The 25,848-nt window shown below is 36.4% G+C and overlaps 1 protein-coding gene across 1 annotated transcript; it reads right to left on the reverse strand.

Moving 5' to 3' along the window:
- Positions 1-6: 6 nt before the first annotated feature.
- LOC145787588 (gap junction beta-2 protein-like) lies at positions 7-25,003 on the reverse strand. The gene is made up of 10 exons (XM_082599358.1): positions 24,839-25,003; positions 23,761-23,851; positions 17,029-17,141; positions 16,393-16,524; positions 15,811-15,915; positions 11,242-11,349; positions 9,387-9,575; positions 2,126-2,247; positions 1,366-1,520; positions 7-959 (listed from the first exon to the last, which is right to left on the reverse strand). Exons 1-10 carry the CDS (start codon positions 24,869-24,871, stop codon positions 850-852), a joined length of 1,158 nt encoding a protein of 385 aa, XP_082455484.1. The 5' UTR covers positions 24,872-25,003; the 3' UTR covers positions 7-849.
- Between the last annotated feature and the right edge of the window lie 845 nt (positions 25,004-25,848).

The following is a 25,848-nucleotide window of genomic DNA, read 5'->3' on the forward strand; positions in this document are numbered from 1 at the left end:
ATTAAGTTTCAACACATATGCAAACGTTTATTTACAATAGCAGACAATGGCCTACATGCAAAACAATGTTCAGGTAAAACGGCTTCAGCTTAAACGCAAACAATTTGGCAGTTTCAGTTTTGCACGTTTTGTATTAACCGTTTAAAAAAAATGAGAATACTCTTGGGGTCACATTCGCGACGATTCAATACTAATTAATCGTAGGTAACAAATTCGCACAGGTCAGCACCTATTGATGTAGAGAAATTTTTAAACAAAAACAACACCATGAGCGATATGATTGCTAGGTAATACACATTCGTTTTCAAGCACCACTAATCTGCTCCGCCAACTAAGACCCGATGTCAGTTTTTAAATACCGTAACGCTAAAATGAAAGGCAGCAAACAATAACTTAATCGTTCAATTTTCGCTAAATCAAGTACGAAATATCATGCGTGTAACACTCCACATGTAATATACAGCAGTAGGCGTCGTTTTAGTACGCTTCTACAACCTGCAATATTTGGAATCACTAAAAAAGTACGGCCAAAAATGTATAAAAAGGTTCCTACAGTCAATTATAACAGCATATGAGTCTGGAGCACTTTATGGTGGCACGTTTAAAAAAAGTACAAAGCAAACTTAGTATGAAACACGGAAAAACAAACTAAAGGGGTCTAGAGGATGTTGATTCATAGTCATGAAAGTAAAGTCTCAAGGCAGTTTACAGGGAATGCAGTACCCACAAATTGCACACCAAATCAAAATTTACAAAGCCTGGTTAGACCAAGACATAGCTTTCATTGCAGCATGGTATTATAAACGCACTAACAAAATTGTTTCTATTATGAGTTGTTTGGGAAACAGCTTAATCATCATCGGAGTAATTCTCTTTTTCCATCTCTTTGTTGCTGTTCCGTTCCTCATCGTTTATTCTGACGGTCTTGTCTATTGGATTGTGTCCTGGATCTTGGTACCCTAGAAGTAAAAACGACTACTCAACAGCACAATCTATAAGCAGCAATAGGCCGTTGTAATTTTCTTGCCTTTTTCTTTACATGCAGTGTCTATGAAAGTGAAAGTTTTTGTCTTAGTGAGCTATAACTTTGCTAATGCTGCAAAAGCTTGAAGCTGAGCCATGACAAATCAGTTTTGATCTTTATCAAGAATCAAGAGTCGGCATGTTTTTAATGCTTAAAAAACTTGCACTCTTTTGACTCGTAAACAATTTGGACTTAAAAACATGAAATTTCGTTTACTTCTGGCATCAAAACAAGAGCAGGGATTTTTGAAGTTTTGCAGCTCAGTAAGAAAGTGCAGTTGTTAAACTGTAGTTTAAGCTGTGTTGTCAGTTCAAGTGCGTGCATTGATAGAAAGAACTTACTGTTTGCAATGCGAACAGGCACTCCTAGACTGGGGTAGTTGTGGCCCCAATGCTGTTCATCGTAGTAATTCTTGTTTGGTGCAGACGGATTACTTGGGTGGTAGAAAACTGATTCGTTCCTGTTTCGAACGTTAGAGGCCTTGCGAAGCAGGTGTCTAAACCAATAGTAACAAATGAAGCTTCTTTGGTAGAGTTAAGCAGGCTGGTAATTTCTTTCGGTCCTTAGTTTTATATAGGCAATCGTGAACGTCGTAGAGCAAACAGGTGCTTTCAATACAAAGAACAAGCGGTTTTTAAATCATGTCCCGACCGTTCCTCATCCTGTCAACTAAGAGAAAGATTTCAACCGAAATTGGTTTTGAAATCATAAAATTACATTGAAAGTGTTCATGTGTAAATAAAATTTTTAAATTTTGACACTTTTTCAACCCTCTCGAGTTTATCGATCCTCGTCAAAATCGAAATTCAGATTCACATCATAATCGACTCGTTGCTTAAAAAAGTAAATTAATTCGAACTTTGGTACAGATTAATATTATTGTGGTAGTTGAAAGGAAACCAAAGGATAGTTCAATCATGCCTATTGAAGTCATCATGCAACTATTTTAATCTGACAAAACATAATTGCTTGTTTTCGCGCAAAATAACTCAGCACTCCTGGTAATTATACGAAGCTAAATCTCGCTGGACCGGCATTTAAACATCGTACATATAGTCAAAAGATTTTTTTATCACGAACGCTAATATTTAAACAAAATACTTTTGATTCGGCTTTCTGTTTTTCCAGAATCGACGGATGGTCACGATCACAAGCTCAAGAGCAGCGATCAGGAAACAAATTCCGCTCAGAATGTTCATGTAGCACAGAAACACGGTTTTTTCCTAAGAGAATAAATATCACCATTAATACTGAAAGATCTGATTGCAAAATCTATATATGTCATGGTCACAAAATCGGGTGTCCATCATAATCACCCAACTAGTTTTGTAAACGCCGAAACGGAAATCATTGCAGCGTTTGGGATGTAAAGATCAATAAAGCAGTGAAGCGAAACTCTCTATCTACGTGGCCTGATATATTGCATTCTGATGTCCAGTATAGTATTGTAGGCTACAAATGTAACCGATCATAAACAGATAAAACCAAGCAACCACACGGCATTTAACATAATACATTAAAGTGAACATAAACTACAAACGTTTTCGGCCTTACACATGTTAGCCCTTTTCAAGTAACGAAAAATAACTGATTTTACACCTGAAAATATATAACTGATCTACACAATGAATTGAAAAACAAAGTGCATAAGAATGAAACAGCAAAGCAGGAGAGAAAGACACACCACATGGCGGTTAATTCCGCGAGGCAAAAATGTGAGGTGCCTTTCTCCCCTGCTTTGCCGTTTCATTCTTATGCATTTCGTTTTTCAGTTCATTGTGTAGATCAGTTATTTATTTTCAATGTAGATGTAAATGTAAAACCAGTTATTTTTCGTTACTTAATAAGGGCAAACATGTGTATTAGACCAGGAGCCAGGTCGATTTATTTGACTGTCTGGGTCAGTAAGGTTTGACAAGTGTTTCTAGACTGAAATTTTGTGTAGATTTCAAAAATAAACCTCTTACTTGCACTAGCCCAGTGGTTCTTAACCTATGGGTAATTACCCACATGTGGGTAATTTCAGGATAGCAGGTGGGTAATCAGCTGAACCAGAATATTTAGAATTATAGATGTAACAAACAATGTCACAGCTGTAAGTGGTAAAGTTGCTGTATTACTCATGCTTTTTTTATTATTTGAGTCCGTTCAAAACAACCAAACAAGCACAGTGATATTTTATCATTTTTAGAATTGTTTCGTCATAGTGATTTATTTTTCGCATCATTTTTGTTGCCGGTTTTATGTAAGCTAAAACCTCAATTGCTAAGGTAACAGGGATCAGTAAGTCAGTAGATGTAACAGAAAATATATTTCGCACTTGTTAGTGCATCGTCAGTTCTGATAAAGGGCAGTTAAGTTGTTACTTAAAACATTACTTGTAGGTTTTAACTGCCCTTTATCGGAACTGACGACGCACTAACAAATGCGAAATATATTTTCTGTTACATCTACTGACTACTGATCCTTGTTACCTTAGCAATTGAGGTTTTAGCTTTCTAGATATGGAACAGGGATCGTTTTAGAACAAGACTAGGTCAGAAAGCGAGGCAGACTCCGACTCAGCTCAGCAGCAGCCTAGAGCAGTTAGCTACGGTTTTATGTATTTCATTTTTGCGACATAATAGTAAGATTTTTCTTGTATAATCAGTTCAGTTACAGTTGTTTTATAAGCAAGATTGATGCCTGCGTTGCTGTTAGCAGTTGTTTGAAGTAGTTTATATAGCTAAGTGTACATTTAGAGTTAGTGTTGAGACGAGCGAGCTATATTCTTTTGAAGATGAAAACTTGGGAAAATGATGGGAAAAGCATATCCAAAAGTTGTGCAAAACCACTAACATTGTTGACTATGTTCCCTTCCACTTATCTCTGTGAATCAGCATTTTCAAGTGTTGTTGCTTTGAAGTCAAAATTTCGAAACAAGCTGTTAGATCTGAAGTCAGATTTGCTTTGTGCAGTATCCAAAATCGCACCCAATATTGCATCGATTGTACACAAAAAAAAAGCGCAAATGTCTCACTGAAACTATTGATGCCGTTCTTTACATTAAATGTTGTTTTTGCTGAATAACGCTGTTTTATATTTTTAATATGGTAAAATAGATAAAATTAGATTTTGGGTAATGGGACTTTGATCTGGACAGAAATGGGTAATAAGGGAAAAAAGGTTAAGAACCCCTGCACTAGCCTGACCGTTTTTGTTATATTAAGCATTTTCCGACATGATACCTGTCAATATCGCTATATCCGACTAAGGGTGCACCATTTGCCCCGGATCTTTAGCAAAAAGCCTGAACATTTTTTTGCTTATGAGGTTATCTTAGAAAACAACTTTTGCAAAGTTTCATTTTGATTGGACAAAGTTTAACCGCCCCACCCGGCCATTTTCTAAGGAGACTGACAGCATTTTCTTCACATTATCGCCATTAGATGGAGCTGTTTACAAGATACAACTGCATATTTAATTTGGAAACATACCCCTCTTTATTCTGCATAATTTAAAACAAAAATTATCTGAATTGGCCAATGGAAAGCAGAAATATGGGCAGTTTTGTACTCTCCCTTAGCGCAATACTGCCTCTAGTGGCCAAAACATAACAACAATTATCTCCTTAAATGTTCACCCGATTGAAGCAAAACTGGTGTCTAACCCCCCATTTTCAAGGGTGGTGAGTTCATTTTTGCTGCTAGTTTTAAAGATTCTAGCCACTAGGTGGCAGAAAACCTGCTTTTCATAAGTTTAAGCTAACGTAACCGCTTGGACTTGACTTCAAATATGCAAAGTTTCAACAAATGCAACTCATTGAGATGTATATCATTGAAAACAAACAAACAAAGAAAAGTGCAACATCTATTGTAGTGATAGATATTATACAGCAATAACCTTACACGAATTTCACATCATAAAGGTCACACAGGTAATGAAACAGTAAACTCGCAATTAGATTGTCAGATGCCATGACGCTGAATCTATTTTCCTATTTCTTTGGTTTGGTAATTTTTTTCGGGAATTCTCTACTACTTGTAAAATGTTTTGGTATCGTTCTTCCTTGAGAGCAGTCCCATGAAAATCCAGGACCAGTTTGACTCCTCGCTCTGCTGTGTCATTAACCACACTGATGTTATTCACAATTGTTTTTGCAATTTTGTAAGTCTCATTGTCATCCCAGCTTTCGATAGGTTCACTTAAAAATGCTGAGTCAATTTTCAAGATTTTAAAAAATGACCAAGAGTCTTCTCCAATATAGTCCTGGAGATCCCTAGATGTGTCTGCTGGGAGTTCAGGGAAACAAGGTTTTCCACATCCAGAGCCAAACCTTTTTGTGCACACACCGTCATTTTTAACTAAGATCATTTTTTGTGCCATCAGTTCTTTGGTTGAAGTTTTCACACTCTGACTGAAAAAATCCAACGGTACAAGCTCTTCTGTCAGATACCACATATGTTTTCCAAAACTTTTCAGAGCTACACCCGCAATGACACCATCAATTGCTTGATAATTAAGGAAAGAGTGAATGAACAGTTGGTCATATTTTGGAGCAGTTGATCTTCAGGAGCAGTTAGCCACCACAGGATATAACAAAATACAACAAATTTCACAAAGCGGCGAAGTTTCAACAATTTTCTTCTGCTGCTTCTGCTGTGTTGCATGCAGTCATCGATACAGCAGATGGTGATATGTCAAAAGTAAACTTAAGTTACACTACCACTGAGAGATATCGGGTTGAAGCAGTTCAAACGGTACCCGGTCAATTGGTCGAAAGACAATTGGTCGACAGTCATTTGGTCGACAGACATTTGGTCGACAGGACGTTTGGTCGACAGACATTTGGTCGACAAGACATTTGGTCGACAGGACATTTGGTCGACAGGACGTTTGGTCGACAGACATTTGGTCGACAGACATTTGGTCGACAGGACGTTTGGTCGACAGACAATTGGTCGACAGACATTTGGTCGACAAGATATTTTGTCGACAGGACATTTGGTCGACAGAACGATTCATTTTAGGGTTAGGGTTAACTAACCCTAACCTAACCCTAACCCTAACCCTAACCCTAACCCTAGCCCTAACTCTAACCTAACCCTAACCCTACCCTAACCCTAACTGTAACCCAAATGTCCTGTCGACCAAATGTCTTGTCGACCAAATGTCTGTCGACCAAATGTCTGTCGACCAAATGTCTTGTCGACCAAATGTCTTGTCGACCAAATGTCTTGTCGACCAAATGTCCTGTCGACCAAATGTCTGTCGACCAATTGTCTGTCGACCAAACGTCCTGTCGACCAAATGTCTGTCGACCAAATGACTGTCGACCAAATGTCTTTCGACCAATCGACCGGCCACCGTTCAAACAATCTCTGAAAGAATTATAGGAAACTGGAAACCTCCATCAGTTGCCAACATCCATTGGGATGGTAAGCTTATGGATACATTAGAAGGGAATGAGAAAGTAGAAAGACTGTCAATCCTTTTGTCAGGGGTTGGAGCTACGAACTTGCCAGGGGTACCAGCTATCCCACACAAATTTTCTGACCCCGTAGGTGAGCTCATTGCCAAAGCATCCAATGAGCTCATAAAGGTATGGGACTGTAAAAGCAGCTTGTCTGGAATGGTGTTTGACACCACTAGCTCTAACACTAGAGCTAAAACAGCTGCATGTGTGGCTTTGCAAAAGATTATTTCAAAGCCTTTGCTTTGGTTTGCATTTCGTCACCATATTGATGAGATTGTGTACTGTTGACCCATGTTTGAGACACTTTACAAATTTAACCATCAAAGAGTCCTGAAATTACTATTTTCCAAAGGTTTAAGAAATCTTTCTCTGCCATTCCAGTAGCAGACAAAAACTTTGATTTTGTTGATATTTCACATTAGTTAGCTGAAAAAAGAGAAGAAATTGTTGAAACATGTAACAGACTTCTTGAACACCCATTTAGCAGAGGAGACTACAAGGAGTTGGTTCTATTAACTCTTCTTTACCTTGCTGATGATAACACAAAAAAAAATTCAAATCATTTAACAGATCTGGTGCTTTGCACAAAGCGCGCTGGATGTCTAAGCTCTTATACGCTATAAAGCTGGACTTATTGGGATCCAAAATATGTGATAATATGAAAGGTAAGTGACCTCCAACATTAAGAAATTGTGCATTTGTGCTTCTAGGTCATAGTCACCATGCTGAAGAGACCCGAAAGGTCGAAACAGCACTGTCCAGTGTCCATGGTTAATTAAGAAATTGTTTAATTAGATAAACAACACCAAACGAACATTAAATCAGAACAGACAAGAAAGTGTAACAACCTTACCCTGTATGCAAATTTATCTGTGTATTAGACCAACATTTGATACCGTACTGCAAGCATATTCTTATGAATAAATGATGTTATTGTTCAGGAAAAATCTTTGGAAGAGGTCATTGTTGAAACTTCGCCGCTTTGTGAAATTTGTTGTATTTTGTTATATCCGGTCGTGGCTAACTGCTCCTGAACCATCAACTGCTCCAAAAAATGACCAACTGTTTATTCACTCCATCTTTAATTATCAAACAATTGATGGTGCCATTGCCGGTGTAGCTCTGAAAAGTTTTGGAAAACATATGTGGTATCTGACAGAAGAGCTTATACCGTTGGCTTTTTTCAGTCAGAGTGTGAAAACTTCAACCAAAGAACTGATGGCACAAAAAATGATCTTAGTTAAAAATGACGATGTGTGCACAAAAAGGTTTGGCTCTGGATTTGGAAAACCTTGTTTCCCTGAACTCCCAGCAGACACATCTAGGGATCTCCAGGACTATATTGGAGAAGACTCTTGGTCATTTTTTAAAATCTTGAAAATTGACTCAGCATTTTTAAGTGAACCTATCGAAAGCTGGGATGACAATGAGACTTACAAAATTGCAAAAACAATTGTGAATAACATCAGTGTAGTTAATGACACAGCAGAGCGAGGAGTCAAACTGGTCCTGGATTTTCATGGGACTGCTCTCAAGGAAGAACGATACCAAAACATTTTACAAGTAGTAGAGAATTCCCGAAAAAAATTACCAAACCAAAGAAATAGGAAAATAGATTCAGCGTCATGGTATCTGACAATCTAATTGCGAGTTTACTGTTTCATTACCTGTGTGACCTTTATGATGTGAAATTCGTGTAAGGTTATTGCTGTACAATATCTATCACTACAATAGATGTTGCACTGTTCTTTGTTTGTTTGTTTTCAATGATATACATCTCAATGAGTTGCATTTGTTGAAACTTTGCATATTTGAAGTCAAGTCCAAGCGGTTACGTTAGCTTAAAACTTATGAAAAGCAGGTTTTCTGCCACCTAGTGGCTAGAATATTTAAAACTAGCAGCAAAAATGAACTCACCACCCTTGAAAATGGGGGGTTAGACACCAGTTTTGCTTCAATCGGGTGAACATTTAAGGAGATAATTGTTGTTATGTTTTGGCCACTAGAGGCAGTATTGCGCTAAGGGAGAGTACAAAACTGCCCATATTTCTGCTTTTCATTGGCCAATTCAGATAATTTTTGTTTTAAATTATGCAGAATGAAGAGGGGTATGTTTCCAAAGTAAATATGCAGTTGTATCTTGTAAGCAGCTCCATCTAATGGCGATAATGTGAAGAAAATGCTGTTAGTCCCCTTAGAAAATGGCCAGGTGGGGCGGTTAAACTTTGTCCAATCAAAGTGAAACTTTGCAAAAGTTGTTTTCTAAGATAACCTCATAAGCAAAAAAATGTTCAGGCTTTTTGCTAAAGGTCGGGGGCAAATGGTGCACCCTTAGTCGGATATAGCGATATTGACAGGTATCATGTCGGAAAATGCTTAATATAACAAAAACGGTCAGGCTAGTGCAAGTAAGAGGTTTATTTTTGAAATCTACACAAAATTTCAGTCTAGAAACACTTGTCAAACCTTACTGACCCAGACAGTCAAATAAATCGACCTGGCTCTCGCTCTATATGGCCGAACACGTTTATAGTTTATATTCACTTTATGCCGTGTGGTTGCTTGGTTTTATCTGTCAATGGTTGAAGAAAGTCACCTCTTTACCAAAATTGTAAATATAACCGATTCAAGCAAATCTTACTTTAACCGAACAAACAATAAAAAACAAGCTTGTTTGCATAGTCTAAATGTAAATTGTTCAGAATTTTTATAAATGTCGTCATTTTCAGGTTATTTCTTTCTGAAGCAAAACAAATAACAACCATTCAGCGCATTTGAATAAACAACGCATAGCTTTTCAGTACTATGTACCAAATCTCTGTATACAACCACAAGTCACTCGACCTTAATTGAACCCAACAACACATTTTAAACAAGCCACCCGTGTTATTTTACGATGTTACTCACGTAAGGCCGGGACACAAAACAAGGGACATATCCTTTATCGCGAACGTGCATGTGGCAGGCGCTGTAAACGTCGCTTCCCTCGTTTCCCATACATCTATAATGGGCGGGAACCTTGATCCAGAGAAAGTACAATGGATGATTGCTGCTGGGGCACATCGAATGGTTGGGATGGAACTTGCAATCTGGGTCCTGAAAACGTTAAACTCTGTCAATTTTGGACCTTTCCAGATGAATTGCGTGCCACTTTTTTCTTGTCGTATCCAGGCTTACGCCCGGTAGTTAAACATTAAGTGGGCGGGAAGGCAAGGAAACCAATCTTCGTGTCCACCTTCAGGCATGCCTTTAAGTGTTTTGCCAATGACACAAGAACATGCTCTTGAGCGGTGTCGAACCGACGTCATTTCGAGTGTCGTAGTGGCGTTTTCACGACTCGATTATGTTAACGACTACTAATATTACGCATCGGGATTATTTATCCAACAGCAAGAACGGAGGCCTGTCGATAAAAAATTTGTTAACCCCTTGAGTCAAAGTCAATTTGTTGAAAACAGAAGTTGGCCACCTCCACCACCGCTTGCGCAAGTGGGGTTTGGTTCTGTCAAAGGTAAATGCAGCAGAGAACAAATGGCTGACCGTTTACTCCTTCATGCCCCATTGAAAAGCAATCAAATGGAATTCATGGTAGACTACAACAATGCTGGACAAAGGTGCTTTGACCTGAGTTGACCACAACTGCTTAGACGTTTGAAAAGATTTCTCAGTCATAAGAAGTTCATTTTAAACAGCAACTCTGCACTTAAATTTGCATTTTATGGTGATCGATTGAGCGTGAACGATCCTTCTAATAAATAACTGAGCACGCTAAACACATTCTACTGTAACTCAGTCATCAAAGTTGTCGTCGATATACGATGAAACGATGTTAACAAGGCCAATTTTTCTTATGGATGTCATTGCTCATTTCAAAATACATGTTAAAACTCGTTTTTGCACCGTTGGCTAACAAAAGTACGGAAACGCTGTATTTGAAAACAGGATATTTACTGCAGCGGTTGTGTCTTTGGCCACCAAATTCTTTTGAAGTATTTTAATCTTCAGATAGTTTGTGTTTTTAGCAACCACGTGTTAATCGCACTTTTGAGAAACACACAATGATTTTCTCTTTTGAAGTGGCTAAATGAACAGTTTTTAATTTACGTAAATTAAACAAAAAAGAGAGCACCAGCTACAACACGCGGCACTTCGCACGCCAAAATGAAAAAAAGCCAAATCTAATGGGTTTCAGACGTTTTCTAACACTAAAAACAAGACGTGACAGGGAAATAAATTTAACTGATCTTTTTCTCATGGACACACTAATTTAAAAACAGTAAACCAGTTCTACGACGTTTTTTATAATCACTTGCGATCGGTTCATATCCCCAGGGGAAATAGCATTTAAAAATGCTTTTTAAAATGTGGAGTGGCCGTTTCCCTGCTGAGAAGTGTTTCATATAATTTTCACTGAAGAGAAAACTGCTACAAAAATGCATAGAATAGGCTAAACAGCCAAACGCCAAAGTACAAATTGTCCGGGTTATAAATTAATGCAAATGTGTATAAAAAGGGGTCTCGCTTAAATTAGATATAAAAACATAGGTACAAAGTATGAACCAAATTTATGGGTGAGCAAACGTTTCGTAAACAGAACTTCTTGTCTTTAGTGTTCACATTAACAGGCCAGTTGAAAATCCAAGTCCAGTTTCTTTGTTTTGGACCAACAAGTCTAATTTCGGAGTAATAATTTTGCTAATTACACTGATTCAACGTCGAATCAATGTAAAAATCGACAGATTTGTTGTCTGGAAAGACTTACCATGTTCAAGAACAGCAGATAACCAAGATATATGAATACGGCTTCGACCACCAAGCGAATGATGATGCTGACGTAGTAAGCGTAATGGATTTTGTTTGTGTAAGGAACCTGAAAGAAAGATGGTGGTTAAGATGACGCGTTTCTTTCACAGTGTTGGATAGTTGGTCGAGAATGAGTAAGTAGGATGTTTAGCAGGTTAGTCAGGAATTCTGTTTTCGAAAGCCAGTGGGAAGATAATCTTAAACTAAATGAAGCAAAACATGATTGTTTACAATAAAGAAAAAGGTTGAGAAATGTCCATTTCCAAAATCGGTGTTTTTTTATATTGATTCAATGTTTGCAGTTTTCATACGCAAAGGCACCAACCATTTCTAGCTATCTTGGCTCATGCGTTGACGTACAAAAATTATATTCCTACATGACCATACTAGTAGAGATGACCGGCTATGTCACATTTTGAAGCCTTAAAATACCGGGCCGACTGTTTCGTAGCAGTTCGGCAGACAAACCACATTACTTTTGCCTTAAGAGTATGTAGACATGAATCGCAGGTTTGTGGACGTTGACTCAATGTAAAGAAAGTTTGTAAATTGAGAGCTGAAACATTGCGCAGCTGGACATTTTGCTTGATGGGAGTGAACCATGAAGTAAACTCATACGCAGTTAGTCACAGCATAGGCAAGTCTAGCAGCTAGAGTGAAAAGGAAAACAATAAAGTCGCACAATATGTGCACTTGTGAAGTTAGTTTTCATGTGATATTCTCAAGCAACAAGCACAGAAAAGTAATGCACGTTACCGAAATTATGCAGCTGATTACTGAGCAAATCAAGCTTCTGATATGCAATGGCTACAGACCTAGTTGTATCTTCACTTCAGCATACTTTTTAATTGCTACTGTAGCCTACTTTAACTTTGTAGTCAGTTGACGAAAGGAAAGCAGGTTAACTTCATGTTTGCAAAACTAAACTAGATAAACCAATCGTTTTCTATCAGCAAAATATTGTAACTCTTTGACCAATGTATGAAAGCCTATACAATTATACATGACCACGAATCGGTCATGATCTGAAGTTCACATGTTCAAGTAGATGATGGACTTGTTGTTTCATTGCATTTTATAGGAATTAAGTGACAAAATGCCTAACAAATGCGTTGCGTTTGGTTGCAAATCAGGCTACTTCACTTCTGGTACCAATATTTCAAACTTTGCTTTTCCTCTGGATATAGTGTAGTGTTGCTGCCGCAATGGATAAAATTTGTTAACCGATCTAACTGGGAGCCTATAAAAAGTCTGTTTTTTGTATGAAACATTTTGAAGAGAAATTTATAAGTTATGGTAAAAGAAATAACCTCAAGTGGCATCTAAATCCAGTTCTAACAGTCCACTCACTTCAAGCATTAAAACGCCATCACTCCATCAGCTTTACCAACTCCAGCACCTCCACGAAAAGCACCCAAAATTCATATAAAACAACTTGATGAACTGGTAGACTTCTCGCAGAAAAACAGAATATCTTATTTTCAGTGACATAACTGAGGCACACTGCCCAGATGGTTTCCAGTAGGCTACTGTCGGGAATAAAACTTTTTGATTTTTTACAACATTATTTCTGACAAGTTGTCTGGCTTTCCCAAGGTTGCTGAAGCTGTTAGTAGATCGAAATTTGCATGTGCAAAAAGATTTGTTGAAAAGGGATATTCAATTTTGGAAAGAGGATCTAGCTGCAAGTGATCCATGCATGTTTTTAAGCTTTGAAAAGCTTCAGGAAGATGTGGATGAAGTTGTCAATGAAATGTTTAACGCAACATTATCTTCTAATAGTGCAGAAGTTGGCTTTACAATAGCCGGTTATATTGCAAAAAACTTGTTAAACGCTCCAAATGTGCAATGTGCAAAAGTTTACTTACAGCTGATTCTGCAGCTAAAGCTCCTTTGTACTTTCAGCATTTGTCAAGGGAGGCTTCAATGTGCCTTCTCAGCCACTTTCTGATTTTGTTTATAGTGCTTTTGCTGCTTTAGATGTTGTTGAAAAAGAGGTACGCAAATGTGGATTGCCTTGTCGAAAAGCTATGCACTAGCCTATGTTTTAAAAAAATATCTTTTCTACAGTGTAAAGTTGGCATGTGACGCACAGGTGGTCTGGGGCAACCACTTTGCATCGAAAATTGTTGTTAATATTTATTATAATAATTAGGTTACTACCAATATATAATATATATTAGGTTACCATATTAGGTACCATATTAGGTACCAATATATATTAGGTTACTACCAATATACTACTAATAACTACCAAAATATTATAAATGAGTCAAAAAGAAAGGATAACATTGTAGCATTTAAGCAAAGGCAAAAGTAGTTTAAGATTCTATTGTAGTTATGGGATGTCTTTTTTCCGTCACCATAATCACTATAGTCTTTGTAGTCCCCCCCCACTTCATTGAATAAAACATATATCATTATTTTCGCATGTCCTTACACTATTTCTGTTGTAAAAAAATAGTCCGTGCTGTTGTTATTGCTTATTTTGAGATGTTTGTTCACTTACAAATTATTAATTTGCACCATTCATTATGTAGTTTGGTAATGCAATATGTCTAAATGTAAGGTCAGGCACCTGTTAAATGCATTAAAAACGCCTAACAAGTCTGAAAAATATCTGCTTTGTTGTACCCCATGCCAGTAAGAGCAGTTTCTTTGCTCGTCAAAATTTCAAGTATTTTTCTATCGGCCCGTTGTAAAAAGGCCTTCATATGTAACATAGCTGGCCATATCTACTAGGTGGCCATGATTCCTACAAAAATTTTCGACTTTTATTCTATAATAAATTTTTCCATATCATTGTTTGCACATTAGGGTGGGCCGTTTTTGACTTTTTTTCGAAATTCAAAAACGGCTAGTTAATGGACAGAACATAAATAAGCGTACAGCGTTAACACCATCTCGCCCTTTTGCGACAAGTTTGTTTATTGAGCAATGACAAAATAGCATCTCAAATTGGTGAAAATTCAGCATTTTGATCGTCGATGCGGGGGCAGTAAACCTTAAGCTTCGAACATGCCTTTACATAGGAAAGTTCTGATAACATCCCACTTACAATTTATAACTAGCCAGTAGAAAAATTATAAAAAAAATTATGTTAGAACGGAAAGTGAAATTTTCCTTTTTTTTTCAAAAAATTGAAAGTTTGACCCCCCTGCGGGGGCAGAAGATGCACCCCCAAACTGATGAAATTTTGCACACGCAATTTTTTCATGCATGTGCCACTTTTTATGACTAGCCGTTTTTGAATTTCGAAAATAAGTCAAAAACGGCCCACCCTATTGCACATGATACTTTTCAGGAAACCCTGATCTTAGTTTATCGCATGAGCACTTTTTGTAAATTTGCGAATTCCAAGACAAAGCTTTCGTTTTTCTCACATGTTTTTACATAAATCATTACATCGTTTTCACAAACAAAACTATTTATTTAGTTAGATCAAAAGTGAGTGAGAATTTAAAGTAAAACAAAATTACGGTAATCAAAAAGCGAGAAAAAAAATATCAGTCGCGATTGTGACACATAACGTGGCCAAACCGGCTTCTTAAGCCCCAGCAGAACAGTTAAAATTAATAGACATTCACACAACATAATTTTTCTTCCTGTAAGTTTCAGGTGTGTTGATTAATGATTAGTTTTGTACAAAAAAACCGTAGCCGCGTCATGTTACGAATGTTAAACGAGTGTATGAGTTTTCGTAAAACGCTTCGCAGGATGTCGGTTTAGAATTATTATGATGGAGCATTGTAGGCTTAAGCAATCTTATCCTTTGCAAGTAAGACCGCTGAACTTGCAGTTGCAAAAGTCAATTGCAACTCAAGTTGGCCTATCTCTATAGCTGAATTTGTTTTCTAAAGTTTGATGATCTACATGCAACGACCAATGGCTCAAACTTGCTTGATTGCAATTGTGGAAGTTGATGGTGGTTTGGCCACAAATTCAGTATTTAGCAATAATTTTATAATAAGCTTTTTGAGAAATAATGTAAAGGTTTTGCAAAATAAATGACTCCTAAGAGGAAAAAAAGAGAAATAATCACCGTAGTTGAAGCAAATGTCAAATTTATGTTCTTTCTTATCAGTGGCCGTTATGTAGAAAAGTAAACAGTGCACTAATTACACTAATTGGCGCTACAGTGATAAGGTCGAGGGCATAACAGTAGCCTAAGACCTTGTCAAAATGTACACAAGGCAAAAACGGATGGGTACTCAAAATAAAGTTTAAGACACTTGTGAGTATCCACTGAAAACAATGCTTAGATAACACTCAACCGTTTGTTGAGCTCGGCCGTTTACTTGTTGAACACAACTCAAGATTAGGTTAGATTTTCATGCGCAACAAAATTCTGATACTTGACAGTTTCATCGACGTGACCATTGCCAACAATGTAACTCACATGTGTGTTGCTGAAGAAGCCATCAGGCTATATTTCACATTTCAAAATATATTAATTAGAAAATTTATCAATATAAGAGTTGAACAAACACGGCGGTCGAATAATTTCACTTCAACACAATTATCTTACGTCTTTCAACTCATTTCCTGAGTAAATCTGCCTATGTTTGACGTGGCCAATGCTTTTTCGTCTTCTCGACATTTTTCGGAAATCCTTCTCAACTTGAGGGTCTCCCTGTGCATGAAAAACACCAGGCATAAATAAGTGCTCACAAGAAAAACGGTTAGAACCAGCAGTCAATCTCGCTGAGTCAATCAGATCAAAAATTAAACAGTATTGGAACTAAACTGTTTTTTTTTTTATCTCATTCAAACTCACAGCACTGAAAAATAAAACATGTGGGATTTTGAATAGTCATCTGAACTTGAGTTAAGCTTAAACATTTTAGTTACAATCCAAAGATAGAAATAACTAGATAAACTATTTCCTCTGCAGTTGAAAGCATTGCTTTGAAAATCGTCTCACCAGTTTTTAATGATTGGGAGCTGAAAAGGGCCTAAACAAAATAGAATCAATTTAACGAAAAAATAGTGCATGCGAGAAACAGAACTGCTTGCATGAAATGAACATGGAAAACTATTCAATGTTTAAAGATTTGGAAATAACACCAAAGTACAAACTTAGCCAGCTTTAAATTCATTAGACGCATACCGGCAGTAACTGTTGTTCGCCTTCTTCCATAACTCTTAGTTTGTCTTCAGTGATCTTCAGTTTTGCGATTTCTCCAGATACGTACAAAGTATAAAAATGGAAGAGAACTGCAGGGGTAGCAACGGCTAACACCTAACAATATGATATATTGTGTTTAATCTTAGAATGTTCAACACAAAAAACACGGAAAAGTACAATACAATCTTTTCAAGGTGTCTTTAGCTTTAACAAACAATTTAAATCGGCAGGTATTTAACCTTTAACAAATAAAGTAATATCCTTGTTACGGTGAAATCCTTAATAGAAGTCAAGAGCAAAAAATAATTATAGACTATGCTAAGACTACTATTTTAATTGACGAAAAATTGCACTGCTTGTGGCGATAATTTCATAACAGGAATTTTCAACTGACATATTTGTACGAAATATTATAATTGATGATCAGAAAAACACGGCTCTTAAAAGATTGAGGTGTGTCATTACAGAAAAGTCACTTTGTCGAGATTCAAAAGCCTCGGGGCAAGTATTCGAAGGTTATCTGCTACATAGTTTACTGATGTTGTCTATGATGGCTAACTTGTTTAAAAAAATTAATTCCTGTATGATCTTGCCTTTATTTTGTCTGAGTTTTCTTACCTGAAAGGACCAAAACCTCATGTGAGATATCTTTGCAAACTCGTTGTAACAAATGTTTTGGCAACCCACGACGTCGGTACTGCATTTGAATGCAGACTGTTCATCGCCGTACACTGCAAACAAATAACCAACATAATGGACTTAGTAATAAAAAAAACACTGTTTTATTGGTTTTCTGGTGTTTATTTATGGCAATGATTGTGCAGGGTTGTAGGCTAACTGTATTCTATGTTTGTCCAAGATTAAGTGACTACAAAAAGGAAGAGTTCCAAAGTTTTTTGCTTTTTTTAGGAGCTGCACAGTGCACATGTATTTTTAAGCTTCTGTAATCTGTAGGTTACTGGTCACTAGTGGCGCTTTCGCAAAGCGTTTTACCATATTTGACCTAAATAAACTGTGCCTGAACCTCAGAGCAATTGTGACCAATGACGCGTTGTTTGCGTTTGGTCTAAAGGAGAGCAACCTCTGTACATTTTGCAAAATTGCTACGGAGAATACCTTTCATTTGTTTTGCGAATGTCATGTTGTAAAGAATTATTGGGAAGATGTTTTTTCTTGGATATCAGCAAAACTGAGATACCCTGTCATAGCTAATGACCAGTTGATTCTGTTTGGAACTGTGAATTCTAATTTGTTGAATTGTTTACTTTTATGCGCACGTTATGTTGTTTATCGATGCAAATATGCCGAAGCTTACCCGACAATTTCCCAGTTTATTCAAACGGTGAAAGAAACTCAGCAATCAGAGCGAGTGATCGCCGTAAAGTCTAAGAATTTGAAAAAACACCAATTGAAATGGAACCACATGACATAGATAGATTGTGAACTAGAACTTGCATGCATCTTGCTGATGTGCTGATGAGTACAATATTTTTGTGTTTGTTACCTGTGTTGTTATTGTTGTGTAATAAAAAAAAAAAAAAAAAAAAAAGCAAAAAAATAAAAAATAAACTGTGCCTTGTTTCAAAAACCAAACAGAATGTCAGAGAATTAGGTTTTCCAATTTTAAAAATGTTCAGTGTCTTGCAGAGGTGGACTGTTTTTTCTTGAATTTCGAGCTTTGCGGAAATGTAGCATACTTTTTTTTGAAGTTTTGTAAAAAGGTAGCCTGCTTCTCATCAGCCAAAGTAGCCTACCATTTCATGAAGCACAAAACCTCTTAACCCATATGCTCCTAGGACCTAGTGTAAAAGAAAAGTTCCAAGCATTTTGATGCCAATAGGAATCCAGCTTTTGGGTTAATCTGATAATGAGAGTCCAGCTAATTGTTTGTCCCTCTAAATTGCGAGTTAACAGCTATCGCCATAAATACCACAGCCTAAACTCAAAAACGCGTTTTTGCATTGTTCTAAAAATTAACTGCTATCAAACGGCTATGAACGAGAAGAAAATTGAAAAATTCCTACACAAACCTAAAAAATATCTTATTGAAGCAATTTCATGCGAAAATCAATTGAAGATAGACTTACAATACTTTTGTACTTATTTTACTACAGTCAGTTCAAACTGACGCTTGGAACGGACGAGTAGGCCTACAGGTAAAACACGATTTGTTTAAATGAGCACGCCAGCACGCATGTATTTTGCATTATGACGTCGATTACCATTTGTAATCCACAAAGTTACTTTTTTGACGTGACAGTTTTTTGGTTATAGTCTAGAGTTGACTAAACTATTGTTTAAACAAGCTTTTGCTGAAAATGTTCAACAAACGTTACTTTGTTTGTTAATAATGTCATTTGTTGCATTAGATTCTAAACTATTGACATTCTTGTTTTTTTACTTCTTTCGAAAAAAACATTTCTTCCTTTCAAGTTACTCCTACTTAAGGCTTCTATAAAAATATGAACAAAAAACTCGTATTCAGGAAGATATGGGATAAAGGAAGGGTACGCTTTCCCTTTGCAAAATTATGAACTGAACACTGAAAAGAAAATTATGAACTGTTCGAAAAATGGATATGCAAACTTTTTCTAAAATATTTTGTTTCAAACAAAAGCTCTCAGGTGTTTTCTTTGCACTTTACTGATTGCTAAGTTCATCAAAAGATTCTATTTCCTTTCAAACAATGAAATTCTGTCCATCAACACGTGATGAAAGCGGCTTAAAACAAAATGGTTTTCTATTGGCTATCCGCCTGAAACTTTTCTAATCCAAATTAAGCCTATTATGAACAAATGATTTATATCTTACCATCAACCAACCTTATTATTGCCAGCCAAAAATAACCATACGCTTGATTTCAATCAATTTTGATCGACGGCTACAAAACTGTAGCGATGTCAATAAAAAATCTTTTAATCCAAAACAATGCGATTTATTTCACAAGTAAAAATAAGCCGACATGCATGACTGCCCTGTTGTTTCCCATGGCAATGTAAAGTTCTCTTGATATCTTACAGTAGAGTAGAGACTTGTTAGGCGTTTTCAAAAGGGTTCCTAACTCTTTGTCCAAACGTGCAATTGAAGTTAAAAAGAACCCTTATGGGTTTCTATGTGCTACTCAAGAACAACGCAAAAATAGTGCTAGCCTAAGTCATCGACAAAAAAACAATACGACCGTTTTTGAAACAAAACTTTCAAGATGCGTTGAGAGAATTCAAACATTGAAAACATCAGAGCTCGTGAAGTGCGTTGTCTTTTATCAATCAGATATTTAGATATTTTTTGTTTTGTCACGTCACAATGCCAATACTACAAATATGATATAATAGACACTTTTGAGTACAGTAGCCTACTAGAAAAAACTTTCCAAAGCAAAGAGTGACCAGATCATAAAACCCCGCTTATACTTGTATGCAGTAAATAGCGTGCCACGCAATAGGCCTGACAAATGAGGTTGTTAGATTTCATTTCGTTTTTACATAAAATTTTCTTGTGCTGAGCGTGTATGAAGTCGTTACTTTTTAAATCCATGTAATTTCGTTTCGTCATGCGCTCAAAACGAAAACAAAACGCATAAAAATCTACAGACGCAAAAATCGTCATGAACCAACGGCATGAACCCAAAATTGTGTCCGTGCCTTGCGATACGTTCTTCGAAAGTTTGCTAAACTGCACAGGCACAGGGTGTTTAAAGGACGAGTTTCGGAAAGAAAAAAAAAAAGCAGTATTTGTTTCAATCAAATTTACAACAGTGGGTGGTCGAAGTAAGCCGGGAGAACAAATTCTTCGTTTTGCTGCCATTCCTCCTTCATGTGCAGAGTGCAGCTGGAACTCGTGCCCGTGTTTCTCTGTGTTGCTAAATCCGCACAAGATAAAAGTAATTGAAAAATGGCATCTATAGTTGATTGTCTTTTGGCGTTGTCGCTAGTGGTGTGGTAGTTGATTTCGTTTGGTTTCATTTCAAACCAAATTTCACAGAACAGGTATCATTTCTGAGTAAAAATTTCTAGTTGGACTTTTGTGCAAACTTTCAAATTTTAGGTTACTTTATGGCTTGTTTCAACATGTAAACAGGTCAGGCTATTTATTGCAGTTGGGCTGGAAAAATAAAAAAAATATTTGGCAACCTTGCCACTAATAGCTTTGCGAGAACATAACACAATGCCCAATGTTTAGTCTTGACCAGCGCTTCCACTTTTGTGGTAATTACCACAATTGTGGAATTTTCATCATGTTTGTGGTAAAAATGTGGTAATGAAAAATTTGTGGTAAAAATGTGGTAATAATGAAAATTTTGTGTGGAAATGTTGCCAAAATGTGGAAATTATAACTTTTGAAAATTTGACATAAAATACTATCAATAAATAAGAGCATTTAAACTGTTGTCCTCCAAAATCGAACAGATATGCAAAAAACTACTTATAACAGCATGTGACTAGCATGTTCCGCTGTTTTCGGTTTGATTTTGGAATGCGTCCTGACTTTTGACTTTGAAGGTAGGGTGACCATGTGATCATATTCATAATCAAGATGTCTTTCAGATTGTAGCTGCGGTGTCAAGTACAGTACTTTGCAGTGGCGTAGCTAGGGGGGGTTGGGGGTTACAACCTCCCCTTTGGCACGCGTGTGACGTCACGATATTGAGAATGATGCTTTCAGTCTCTATGTCTCTAAAACAAAGTTTGCCTAATTTTAAACAAAACTGCATTAAAAGAGCGAGTTTTGCGAATACCAAACATCTCAACCAGGAATTAGCAACAAGAAAACATAGAGACTTAGCTTTATTACCGAAAAATGCCGAAGAAAACATGATCTTATTCTTTTGCTATGCCACCAGACAGCACTATTTTACAGGAATATTTATACCCACATTTTTGTTGAAAATGCTCTCAGAATGCACTAAATTTAAAGTAATTTTTCAAAATTTTCTGGGGAGGCCCTCCAGACCCCCCGCCGCTGGATGTCGCCTTTGGCGAAGAGGCCGGCGAGCGAAGCCTGGCGGCCGTCAAAACCCCCCCTTTCAAAATTCCTGGCTAAGCTACTGGTACTTTGCTTTCTTATTTCGGACGTTCTGTTAATAAACAGAGTAGTTGTTTTAGGCCTTTTTTTACACTATATAGTGTAAATATAACCAAATAATAGCGTTGCCGGATAAGGAATTCTGTCGTAATTTGAAAAAAGTTTAAAGCTGTTGAAAACAAAAACTTGCATTTTAGAAATTTTTTTAGTTCTGGGTAAAAATCAAAACCCTAACCTTATTCCTAAGTCTTACCTTAACCCTTACTAACTTTAATCCTAACTCTGACAACACCTAATAGTAACTATGGCAACAAGTGGGTAAAGATAGCCACTGTGTTAATGTAAAATACGGTTAAGATCGGGTAAAAAATCACAGTAAAAAATGTGGTAATCCGAGGACAAATGTGGTAATACAAGTGGTAATCTAGTTTTGTAAAAGTGGAAGCACTGGTCTTGACGTGTAATCTCAAAAACACATGCACAAATATCAAAAAACGTTAACCATTAAACATATTTTGGTGGGAGTGATGTCCGTTTAAGCGGGGCAGTGGTCAGATTAAGCGGAGAACATTGTACAGAAGATTCAATTTAAAATTTAGATTTGGGACCAAACAAAATGGTCCAATCAAGCTGCTGGTTCGATTAAGCGGTATTGACTATTAATAAATTACTTGGCGATGTGCTTAACAAACCATTGTTCTGCTGAAGATCAGAACATAAGTAGCAATTCATACCAAAAAGCCCACAATTTAACGTGTAATTAGCTTTATAATTTCATACAATTTTGTGACATCTTGAGTAAGTTTTTGCTTCAAAAACAACGGAACCCGATCTTGAAACCACCAGGCACCACGGACGTGTTTGATTTGGGTTTCTTTGTCTGTCAATCCTGGTGATGTCATATAGAATTGAGGGCAAGAGGTTCAATTCAAACGTTTTGTGACCTAATTCGCTTTGAAGACACACGAAACGCAATACACGAAGAGAAATGCTTTCTGGGTCAATCACCACTTCCCATCGGGCAAAATTAGTCGTTTTTTTACATAGATTTAACTTATTTATGCGTTGAATTAATGTAAAAAAGACCAATCTTCTTGAGTGTGCTAATAAATCAGAGGGATTACTTATGTTCGTTTTATGACCTCTATGGGAAGTATTGGAATGTTGAAGCAATGTAACATTTGATTTATCTTTTTGAAAATGAATTGAAATTTTCGATTGCGAAATCCTTCCCAACAAAAAATCTCGTTTTCTTACCAGCTTCGAAACCTCCTTTATTAATTTACGATTGAAACAGCAGTCATAAAACTATTCTTACTGCTGTTAAAAAGGACAATTTTCTTGCTATCAATATTACGCTTAAAATTTCCAGATTACGTTTTACAGAGCACAAACAATTAGTCTGACAAAAAAACCGCAAAACCTGACTAAGGTTTACGAAGTTTCTTGTTGATTTCATGAAAATCATTTTTATGAGATGACAAATTTGATGACTAGTGAAGTTGTGACAGCACATTACAATTATGATGGAAGAAGCTTTATTCGCCAACAGAGAAAAAGATTATTCAGTTGGCTTCGTGTGGTGATTTTGAAAGAACAAAGATTCCTTCCCCAGTGGTGTACTGAACGTCTGTCAATCTCTGAAGTATCTTGTACCACCACTAAATAGCTAGGCTTGTGCAATGATCAAAAATTTCATAAACTTGTAACAAAATCGGTTTCAACCACCAAATGATATGAAGTAGGCTACTCTGGGAAAGGATGTTTCGAAATTCAAATCTTTCGAAAGATTTTGTTTAGGTATAAATGAGAAACCATTTGTCAATGATACAAGCCTATTGTTGGGCACAAAGTTATTGGAAACAGTCGAGATCCTTCGTTTTTGAATTCAAACTAAATTTTTGTCTTCTCCAATCTACTTTTTTTTGTCTAATTCACTCTAACTGCTCTAGAAGTGAACGTTTATTTCTTTTTTAAAGTGGGCTGGATGCTTCAATTCTAAATAACACTTTCTTTATGCAAGTCAGACCATTTTAAAAATAACCGCCAACTTTTTTGACGTTATCACAATAAATTAACACCTGCAACCCTACTTTGATTTATTTGTGTTTCTAAAAGGATCGCCATGCGATTATTTATCTAAAGGTAATCCTTCAGTCAACTGACAAGACATATTGCAGCGGGTAGCCTATCTTTAAGCAGTTAGAAACATACTTTTTCACTTGCAAAAAACAAGGTTTTTTATGTCTAAAACTTTTATTTTATTGGAATATGTTAGTTGGTAGCCAAAAAGCAACAATTTTTTTTCATCAAAAAACACGGACTTACCTGAACCGCCGATTGTCACAACTACAATTAGCCTAAAGACAAAGACCAGAATGTACCAGAGCTGCCCCAAGAAAGTGCTGTACTTGGTGACCTGTAAAGAATAGCATTCGTCAGAGCATGTTTATTATTATCGCCAAACAAGTAGGCCTACCCTACCAAGCTACCATAGCCTGTGTTCTTATATGGAAAAAATTTGTGAATTGAAAAACAATAAGAAATTAGGAGCAAAATTGTTGGAATGCTTTGAAAAAAAACAATAAAGTTTTTCTACATTTTGGGCTCTATTCCTTCCACAGTGAGCATTTCCTCTGTAAAATCTATCTCTAAAGACAATGCCTTAATCTTTGTAACGCGGCAAAAGATCTATCATTTTACAAATTCTTCATCAGTTAGAAGTTAGAGGTACCGTAATATGATTACAGTAGGTGAGGTTGATATCTGTTGCTAGAGATTTGTCACAGAAACCGTCTTCAAAAAACACGCTTTTGGTAGAGTAAAAAGAAAGTCAAAATAGACGTGTAAGTTGAATCAAATTGTCAGCTAGCAAAAATTGCCTTTTTAAGTCGTCTTTGAAGGGTGTAAAAAGGTAAATTTTACTAGCAACACGGGTTGATGGGTTTTTGAAGTGATCCAATTAGTTTAATGAAAAACATTAGAAAACTTCACAGAAAACTAATACCGGTACTGTAAGGCTGAAACACCAATTTTGATTCTGAAATTTGTAATAGTTGTTCTGGTAAGAAAGCAAAAGAATTGCAAAAAAACTTATCTTCCTAATAGTAAATTTCAACATCGAAAGGATTTAGTAACTCACAATAATGGTAACAATTTTGCAGTTGATTTCCCGTCTTAAATCTTTGATTTTTTTTTCAACTGAGTGACGAAAGGTTTTGTCCAACACTAGAGTAACTAAAATGGCCCAAAATCAAATATTTGATGCAATTGCAATGTCAGATCTAAGCAACCCCTTCGGTTCGAACAATTTCTTTGTCAAGAAGAATATTCCGCCTTGCTCACCCCATGTTATCTACTCCCTTTATTGTCACCAAATAACTTAACGTAAAAAAACATTCTTTACCTGCTCAGATATTTTCTCCAGCATATGCCACATGGTGACGGGTTGTAAAGGTTCTTACTACTAGAGACAGTTCGTTCAATTTGATATTGAACCGCTTCAGTAAAATTCAAAAAACTCCAAACGTTTTCTCCGTTTTTGCACTTAAAATCTACGTAAAAGATACACATTAAAACAATAAACTGCGTATTAACAATGCTAAAAAAATAAATTCAAGTAGGCTAACAAACCACAGAATATTTTCATTCTGACTTTGTATCAATTTTTTTTTATAAAGTTGCACCACAAAGAAATGACAATTTTCAATCGGTACCGTAGTGCAAAAAACATAATTTACAATGAGACTTTAAAATACCTGATAAATATTCATTCACAAACAAAGGTTTTAACAAATCATGCTGCCTGTATGACTGAGAAGAAATACTACTAATAATTTCGCGTTTTTGTGGCATGCAAAACTAGGAGGGTTCAATGCCTTACAATAACGATAAAAGTTTCGTACGCATAACGTAAATCAACATGGAAATATGAACCGTATGTGGACTTTGTGGAGATTGGCGACTGGGATTGTGAACGCTGATGTCAAACAACGTAACACTTGGTCTCATAATTCATGGTAGGCCTTCGTTGCCTGGTTCAAGCGTGGCAGTTGAAAAAGATGTGGAACATTTAACACTGATATGAGTATGACTGATATGCATGGGATAGGCTAACGCGATTAAATTTGTATTTTCCTCAAAATAGAAACACACGATTTTTCAGCGTTTGTGTGGCATGATGGAAAATGTTGATGATTTTTTTTTTGCCTGAATAGTAGCCTATTGTTTTAAAATCATTTTTTTAGAAATAAGTTGTTTCGTTTTTAACATCAATTGTAATGAAATACTTTCAAACAACGGTAGTATGTGAATAGTATAATATATAAGCTGCCAAGAAAATCGAAAAGACAACAATCAAGACAATCAAAAAATTTGTTGTTTTCTTAAAACTCTTGTTTCCTAACTTGCTTAGTG

This window comes from Aplidium turbinatum, chromosome 18 (assembly GCF_918807975.1).
Source record: "Aplidium turbinatum chromosome 18, kaAplTurb1.1, whole genome shotgun sequence".
Taxonomy (NCBI): Eukaryota; Metazoa; Chordata; class Ascidiacea; order Aplousobranchia; family Polyclinidae; genus Aplidium; species Aplidium turbinatum.

Coding starts and splice junctions, on each gene's coding strand:
- LOC145787588 (XM_082599358.1), bottom strand. CDS start 24,871: ATGTGGCATATGCTGGAGAAAATATCTGAGCAG. Junction 15,916..16,392: donor GCGAACAACAGTTACTGCCG/GTATGCGTCTAA, acceptor TTTCATGCACAG/GGAGACCCTCAAGTTGAGAA. Junction 960..1,365: donor GCCTGTTCGCATTGCAAACA/GTAAGTTCTTTC, acceptor TTTTACTTCTAG/GGTACCAAGATCCAGGACAC.